This window comes from Fundulus heteroclitus, chromosome 7 (genome assembly GCF_011125445.2).
Source record: "Fundulus heteroclitus isolate FHET01 chromosome 7, MU-UCD_Fhet_4.1, whole genome shotgun sequence".
In the NCBI taxonomy this organism is placed as follows: domain Eukaryota; kingdom Metazoa; phylum Chordata; class Actinopteri; order Cyprinodontiformes; family Fundulidae; genus Fundulus; species Fundulus heteroclitus.
Genome location: NC_046367.1, coordinates 31051124 through 31059962, shown reverse-complemented (window position 1 = coordinate 31059962; position 8839 = coordinate 31051124). Strand labels below are relative to the sequence as shown.

Sequence of the window (8839 nt, the reverse complement as noted above, 5' to 3'; positions counted from 1 at the left end):
TAAATTTTGAGTTTGTAACAAAAAAACAAAACATTAACAGTTTCATCATGATCAGATGGCCTCTGAAACAAAAATCAATGAAAGTGAAATTCCTAATTTAATGTTTTCTAAACATCCTGTCTAATATATCAAACGGATAGGACTTCTCCGCTTTGAGGGGGGGTTTGCGGTGGGAGTAGAGGTAGGGGGTGAAAGGAGATAGAGGGAAGCAGGAGGAGGGGTTGGGTGGGCGTAGATGGTCTACAAATAGTTGCTCTCAGCGCCTGCCATTTCTTTACCAAGTTTTCCTTCCAGTCGCCTGGTGGGACGGTTGGGGTCTCCGCACCTGAAGAAGCTTCTTCGAACCCACAAACCAACCAAACAGTCAAGCAACCATGAGCAAGTCCTACTCCTCCTCAGCCCAGAGCGCCTCCTCCTACCGCCGAACCTTTGGTTCTGGTGTCGGTTCTACACCGATGTCATCTGTCTTCTCCTCCCTGGGAGGAGGCCGCAGTGCTTCTTCCAGCCATATGTCCTCCAGAGTCTACGAAGTCAAGAATGCCTCTATCCCCTCCTTCTCCAGCTACAGAGTTTCCTCTGGAGCCGGGGGAGCAGGATACGGCTCCTCCAAAGCCATGCGCACCTACAGTGGCGAGAAGCTCGACTTCAACCTTGCCGACGCCATGAACCAAGACTTCCTCAACACAAGGACCAACGAGAAGGCCGAGCTTCAGCACCTCAATGACCGCTTCGCCAGCTACATCGAGAAGGTACGCTTCCTGGAGCAGCAGAACGCCGCCCTGACCGTGGAGATCGAGAAGCTGAGGGTCCGTGAGGGGCCCGGGCGTGTGGCCGAGCTGTATGAGGAGGAGATGAGGGAGCTGAGGAGGCAGATCGAGGCGCTCACCAACCAACGCGCAAGGGTGGAAGTGGAGAGGGACAACCTGGCCGATGATCTGCAGAAACTAAAGCTCAGGTAGGTTCCGATGGATGTCGGCATGGTGCGTCAATATGAAGATGAATGAACGATGAGTTGGGATAGATCCAGAAAGTTTTATAAGGGAGACCAGAGGGGCCACTAATAATCAACCGATAACAGATTTTCGGGAACTTTATTTAGCTTTATTGGGAACTTGAACTATAGGTCATCTTAAAAAAATATAAAACCTTGATCTTTCTCTGGATGTTTTGTTTTGTAAGTTCATGATTCAAGTATTTATATACCTAAAATCTAAACTATTAAGTGAATCTTTTCATCCACCTTAAAATTTATTATACGTCACTTTACAAATTGCTCCTCTCCAATGTTTACAATGGGACAGGGCCAAAAGTGAATGGCAGATATCTAAAAGGAGGCAATATGTTGGACAAAAAAAAAAGCATAACAATATATTTAGAAACGAATAAACAAATGAAGGCATATTAACTGGAATGGCCACTACCTCCCCTGCTCCCATTGCAGTTAGGTCATCTTTAATCAGAACAAAACAAGCACTAGGAGTCTAAAACCTTTTTCCTCATGCAGAGACGAACTTTTCCTCTTGTCCAATAAAACCAAATTAGATGTTGTTAGTAGAAATAGCTTGTTAAATTCTCTTTCTTTTGGAGAAAAGATAAAACTCGGGTAACCCAGGGAGAATTTGAGAGTAGGCAATGCATGCTTGAGTGAATTCTACAGTTCTCCCGCTTCCTATAATTGCACACATTCATTCCCAGGTGACATCAAAGAGGAAAATAGAGATATGACACTCCTATGACTTGCTGAGTCATACGAGTGAACCTTAGACAGACAGATAAAGTTTCAGCCAGACTGAGAGCATTCAGACAAGAGGAGGGATGGGCAGATGAAAAAAAAAATATATCGTCTTGTTAGAAAGTTATAGCAAAACAAAAGAAGACTAAATTTAAATTCAAAGTGTCCTGTGCTCGTACGCCTGTATCTGCCTGCCAGAAGTGTCTGGGTCACTTTGTGTTTCTGGGGCAATTCCATCATGTCGCTGAATGCATCATCGCTCACATTAAAGTGTGTAATAAAAATCCACCCGAACACGCACGGCATGCAGTCAGCTTCCAGTACACACACACACTTGGCATGTACACAGTCTCCTGCTCTTCACATTCTGTTTATCAGCCCTCTTTGAGCAGCTGCCCGAAGCTGTGAGTGAGTCCAGTGAAAGCACTCGCTGCACCCACTGAGATCAAAACTCTCACACAAACCTCCTGCCTGCACACATCCAAAACACTGGAAGGTAGCACGCAGGTATTTCTATGGAATATTTTTTTTTTATGTGTTCCAGTCCTCCAAAGACAATCAGTCATTAAGCTTTCCAAATCTTGATATCTGTAATTCTATGTGAATGTGTGCATACATATATTTAAAAATACCCTTCTTGTTAAAAGTGCTTGGTGATATGCTAAATGTGGAAACAGCAGGAGCTCAGGCCAGGCCTCTGCACAATTCTTGCTCTCACCCCACAGCCTCTAACAGTGTGAGAGCAGCTGCGTCAAAGCTTCAGGGCTAAAAGAGCAAGTGAAGAGGTGTGTCTGTGAGTGTGCTTGGATACAAGGGGAGCTTGATAGAATACAGTTTGTGTCTATTAGATTTTTTTATTAAAGGACAAATTCACCTGCAGCCAAACAGAAAGGAGAGGCAGGAAAGATTTACCCTTTCTTTTGTCGTTATTTTTTTCTTCCCCTTTGACATACCTGTGCCACCCTTACAGGCTGCAAGAAGAGATTCACCAGAAAGAAGAGGCTGAGAACAACCTGTCTGCTTTCAGAGCTGTATGTCTTCATGTTTTTATGTTTGCACTTTGGTTTAACCAATTAAAAAAAACTCTGTCTTTCTGCATCTGTTCTTCTGTTTTGTGACAAATTCTTAGTCTTGTGCCTTTGCTTGATGTAATTGTTCTGTGCTTGAATGCAGGATGTTGACAGTGCCACTCTGGCCAGGCTGGACCTGGAGAGACGCATTGAGAGCTTGCAAGAGGAAATTGCCTTCCTCAAGAAAATCCATGAAGAGGTTTGTTACTCTTTTAAAATGATGCCAGCACAAATACATTGTTCTGTCCCCAGGAGGGTTGGTACAGAACGACGTTGCAGCTTTGTGGGCCAGATTCCGAAATTGCAACATCAGATCAGAGTTTCCGTCAGCATGCAAATCTTTTAGTGTGATTTAAAACTTCCAATTTTAAATCACACTCTCTTTGACTTGGTACGAAAAAAAAAAAAACAGCAACTTGCACATTGGCGATCAAAGGGACTGGGTGAGGCACAAGCTCAGATTCAGGGCACAGCTGAGGCCCCGTCTTGTCATTTTGTCTTCTTTGTCTCAACTTTGACCTACCAGAAATGTTGAAGTGCCGACTGGTTTAAAAGAGCACGCCAGCTGTTGTGGGGCATAGCTGAAGTGTGTGCGCTTGTGTACGTGACAACAGATGCAAAGCTATTTTAAAATCAGACCAAACGACAGCTGAGCACAACCAAAGCTGACAAAATTAAAAAATCCATATCTAAAACGGCAGGATTGCATTTGCCATTTTTAGAATGTATGCTTTTAAAATGACTTCCTTGTGCACATTGAAAAAAAGCATTCATCAGCTTCTAGATATTTTACTGTCAAACGTCAACGGTATTGAGGTCACAAATAAAAGAAAATGTTAATCCTTTCACACTAAACATTTCTCTTTCTGAGACGTCTACCTATTTATCCCCCTTAAAGCCCCTTTTAAACATACTCTGGCGTTCTCTATATTTAGTATAATATTTTTACATTGGGCTTTTGTGGTCATGTAATTATTCTAACTAATTAAGCAATTACTTTCTATGCCCTATTGTTTTTTCTATTCTAAAAAAAAAATTGTAACACTTCAATCTGCTATGGAACACAATGGGAACTAATCATGTACTAATTGGTAGTTAACCAGTACTTATTGGGGAACACACAGTCCAGTCTAATTAACCAGTACTACATCATAGAAATTGTATCTAACAGATTAGTTAGCGACATATTTTATTTGTAAGAAATCAAACATATATTGGTTAATATTGGATGATAGTCAAACTGATCGAGTAATGATTGGTAATATCGAGGTACTGACTGGTTTCTCAGTAAGTACTTGGTATGACGTTTCACTTTAATTTAGGGTACACAAAAAGAGTAGGTAATATTCAGGTACTGATTAAGTAAAGATTAGATTAATCTGGATTAACAGAACAATAGCCAGGCAATGATTTGGTACTCAGTACCAAATCATTGCCTATACTTCAAAGCCCATACCTGTCCTCTGCCCTGTGGTGGAACACCTGGGGCCAATTCATCAACGCACACCTTTTAATAAAAGCTTATGAAGTTACTTTTTTTTATTATTATTTGAAATGGCAACACAAAAAAGGGAGTATTTCACAAAAAGAATCAATAGAGTCATACAACAATGAACAAACTGCTCTGGAGTGAAAGTGTGTTTGTCAATTGTGAAACTTTAGGGAGTCAATAATATGTTTTGTTATTGTAGCAGTTCTTTGTTTGGGGAGCTTTCTGCCATGTGCTTTTAAGCCATACAATCCATATCTTTTTGGTCAGGAACACATAAATACATGACCATAACCACTTAATTTATGAATTATGGTACAACATCCAGCAAAAGAATTTCAAAATACAGAATTTTCTGACCATCATTTAATTCATAAGGCTGTAAAGGATAAACTGCAGTTTATTTCTCACAGAAACATCTATAAATAATTTTTCTTTTTGAAAACTAAGCTGTCATTCATCATTTTGACAAGTTTATTTTTCATTAAAATCAATCTCTTCTCTCCATGGACACCTCACAGGAGATCAGAGAGCTGCAGAGCCAGATGCAGGACACTCAGGTCCAGGTCCAGATGGACATGTCCAAGCCCGACCTGACTGCTGCCCTCAGGGACATCCGCCTGCAGTACGAAACCATTGCTGCAAACAACATTGCAGAGGCTGAAGAATGGTACAAGTCCAAGGTAGGTCAGAAGCACTGTGCGCGTGAAAGGAATCGTCTTCTGTTGCTGAAATGTTGAAAAACTAACCTGGTGTCTGGTCAAGGTGTCCGATCTGAACCAAGCTGTGAACAAGAACAATGACGCTCTGCGCCAGGCCAAGCAGGAATCCATGGAGTACAGGCACCAGATCCAGTCCTACACTTGTGAAATCGACTCTCTCAAGGGCACCGTCAGTATTTAGTTAACTCACAATATTCCAGTTATTTGTAAAAAATTACAGCCCTGTTCTGCTTTTGTTCTGGTTTAAACTTGACATGATCTCCTTGCCTTCCTTCCAGAATGAGTCTCTGTTGCGCCAGATGAGAGAAATGGAGGATCGTATGGGCAATGAAGCCTCTGGTTTCCAGAATACCATTTCCCGGCTCGAGGAAGAAATTGCCAAGATGAAGGTAATAAGCTTTAACATCTCAAATGTCACTTTGAATGCGACAGCAGATAACAAAAGCAGCAGCTAACAGTAACGACCCGCTTCAATAGATAATCTCAGTATTCATGGTCAGCTTGTTTTTTGTTGTTTTGTTTGCTTTTTTTAATTAGATTTTTCAGGAATCAATAAGACTTTTGATTAAAAATGTTCTGATCTAAAGGATGACATGGCTCGTCACCTGAGGGAGTACCAGGATCTCCTCAATGTGAAGATGGCCCTGGATATTGAAATTGCCACCTACCGCAAGCTTTTGGAAGGAGAGGAGAGCAGGTCTGTTTATGTGTTATTAACATTTCAGCATATTCTAAGACAACATCAAACTCAGAAGACCTAACTTTTACTAAAATGTTCTTTATTCTCTGATTCTTTACCCTTCAGGATTACCACAAGCATGCCAGTACAGTCTGCCTACTCTTCCATTGGATTCAGAGGTAGCAGAAATAGCAACACGTTCTTCTTTCAGCACACAGATATCTGTTAAATCCATTTTATGATCCAAAGGAGTCAATAAAAAGGAGAAGAAACATCTAATTATAGCCTTTGACTTAATATGGTGGATGCTATTTTCAGGTCATTATGTGTGATGTACCAGCAGTTACACATACTGACCACTGCGTGGGGATGTTAGTCGAGAAAAACAAAATAAAAAACAACAACCCTGAAGGCTAGTTATTTCACAGAAAGGCAATCCAGACTTATACAACTATATAACTCTTCTCATTTGATGTGTTAACAGTTTAAATTAGTTATTTATCCACACTGTTATTTGGCTTGCTAGACTCTTTTTTTTTAACTTGATGCGAGCCAAATTAAGCAGGACTTAAAAAAGTCCATGAAGCTGCTTCTTTTGAAATAATTACTGGAAACTGGCTCAACATGTGTTCAGTTTCAAACTCTAAAGTTTTTACATTCATTAATAAATCCTAATTTCCAATTTTGAAATAAAAACGCCACACTGCTGCCATAATCAAAACAGATTGACCAGGAAAGTTTCATGATCTGACACAAGGAAGAGAAAACAACCAGCAGCTTCAAAATGTCTTTTCTGATTCTCTGCCTAAGCTTGGACAAGTAGCTATCACAGTCAAATAATGACTTAAGACCAATGTCTTTGAATTAACTGAATACATTTTTGCACAACCGTAAACAGTCTTCTTTTGCGAGCTAATTAGGTAAATTAATTGTTACAGAGGGCGGTGAGTCCCAGCGCGGATCGGAGGTTCACTCCAAGAAAACTGTCCTCATCAAGACCATTGAGACCCGCGATGGAGAGGTTTGAGCTCAGACGCATCCACACACCCACAGGACACAGAAACGAATCAGTCCAAGCAAATACTTGCAGCTGTTAACGTGTTTCACCTGCAAACAAAGGCTGAATCCCTCTCCCTAGTCCACTGAGAAATACAACCCTTAACTTTGAGAAGGAGTGAAAACATGATCTGTTCTTCCTTTTTCCTGCTGCATAAACTTGCATTGGCTCGGTTTGTTATGTAAGCAGTCTGTTTTATTGATTATTAAGGAAAAACGAAAATATAATAAAGAGTACTACCAAGAAAAAAAAATTCTTTCTATGATGTATTTGAAATGTATTTAGGTTTTTGATAATACAATATCTATATAATAACAAAAGTATCATAATTTGCATTTATTTCAAGTTTATGTTGATATAAATTACATAAATTAGCCAAAAATTGTTTGAAATTGACAGTGATATCAGATGGAATATACCAGGACACGTCAATCTAGACACTACAGCTGTTCTGTTGACATTTGAAATTTAGAAAATTGTTCCATTCGCGAGTGGATTTGACAGCTTTGCTTCTACCCTTTGGGTCCAAGTTTGAATCCATGAAAATTGGCATTTAAAAGTGACTCTAGCCCTACTCCACAAACAGAATGAGATGCTCTAACCCTACGAAATATGTGGTAAAGGCCTAAAGTTGAGAGATAATAGGTGTAATGGGATTCAGCATTAATTATGATAACAAAAACATAGTTAGAAAATACTGCAATTGTGCATGTTTCTGTTATGACAGATAGTTTTTAATATGTTACATTCTTAGATGAAATATTCCATGAGCCAGGGTGCCAGTACCCAGCGTGTAAGTTTAGTTTTATTGTTCCACCTACCTCCTATCAGCTCATCACGTGCTTCTAAAGATTTGCTCTAATCTTTCTGTATATAAGCATGACAATAGTACTGAAATGTGGAAAGTCCTTTTAGTAGTTAGTGGTCACTCAATTAGAGCAACACTGTTTTCCCTGAACAGCTGGCTTCACTGGCCTGCACTGCACTTCACTCCAAGCAATACCCGCACAATTTATAATACTTTAATCGGCACTTTTTCTGCATTACATATCGGTTGCTTTGCTTAAATTGTCGCTTTTGTTAATTGGTTTTAATTCTTCTTTCTCCTCAGGTCGTCAGCGAGTCAACACAGCATCAACAGGACATCATGTAAAGGAGGCAGCATGATATAAATAACAATAAAAAAAATTAACAAGTATCTAAATTGTTTCCTACCATGACTATGAGAAAATATAAGCTGAGCCAACGTTTGGAGATAGAAATTAGAATGCAAGTTTCAAGTCATGAACGTATTTGCAATCTACCGTATCATGAGATGGATGCAGGCACGGTGCTTTTAGCCTGGGTTTAAATGAAGGCCATTCCAGGATTTTAAACTTTTTAGATTTACTTTCTATTTCAAAAGAGCCTCAGATGTTACTTTTTCTCATTTTTGCATTTCAGTTTTAATAAACTGTTATGGTTCACATGCATGAGAAAAGTTTCTGAGGTTCAAGACAGACCAGCGAGCTGGAAGCACTGTGGTCAAAAGTTAAACGGAAAGGAATTTTTTTTTTCACGGTGTATATTCCAAGGTCTGTTGGTGCAGAAGTTCAAGCATATTATAAATGAGGAGCGATTTTTTTGTTGCTGATATAAGGGATGTGTCAGGTTGGAAAGCAGAAAAATAACAACAACATTGAACAAAGAGGGAACTCAGTCATGTTTAAGGTTTGAGCTCAGTAGCAAGTTTTTTAGTGTTTGGGTATGAGAGGATAACAGTGGTATGACATTTCATTTCAAATAAACCTCGTTGAAGATGTGCATAGCTGTGTGGTTTTATGTTGTTTTAGTTTTGAGACCTAAGAACAAAAATCTTAGTTTTTTTTTGTATTTATATATTTATTGTCTGAGATCGCATACAGACTCTTACAAAAGTAGCCCTTTAACTTTTTCTAAACATGGCGGTGGGAGCATCATTCAAAGTTGGTCAGAAGATGGATGACGCTAAATAAAAAGGGAAGAAGACTTCTCTGAGGCTAAAGTAAACTGAAGGCTGGGTTGCTCTGTTACATAAAGTTACAACAATAATAAATAAATTGTGTTACTGT

At 39.6% G+C, this 8839-nt stretch overlaps 1 protein-coding gene across 1 annotated transcript; it reads left to right on the top strand.

Annotated features, from left to right (window-relative positions):
* The first annotated feature begins 260 nt into the window (after positions 1-260).
* desma (desmin a) lies at positions 261-8554 on the top strand. Its single transcript, XM_012870834.3, has 10 exons — positions 261-955; positions 2703-2763; positions 2906-3001; positions 4813-4974; positions 5057-5182; positions 5292-5402; positions 5601-5710; positions 5819-5871; positions 6631-6713; positions 7861-8554. The coding sequence occupies exons 1-10, from the start codon at positions 375-377 to the stop codon at positions 7900-7902; spliced, it is 1425 nt and encodes a 474-aa protein (XP_012726288.2). The 5' UTR covers positions 261-374; the 3' UTR covers positions 7903-8554.
* The last annotated feature ends 285 nt before the right edge of the window (positions 8555-8839 follow it).

Coding starts and splice junctions, on each gene's coding strand:
- desma (XM_012870834.3), top strand. CDS start 375: ATGAGCAAGTCCTACTCCTCCTCAGCCCAGAGCGCCTCCTCCTACCGC. Junction 956..2,702: donor CTGCAGAAACTAAAGCTCAG/GTAGGTTCCGAT, acceptor CCACCCTTACAG/GCTGCAAGAAGAGATTCACC. Junction 2,764..2,905: donor ACCTGTCTGCTTTCAGAGCT/GTATGTCTTCAT, acceptor GCTTGAATGCAG/GATGTTGACAGTGCCACTCT.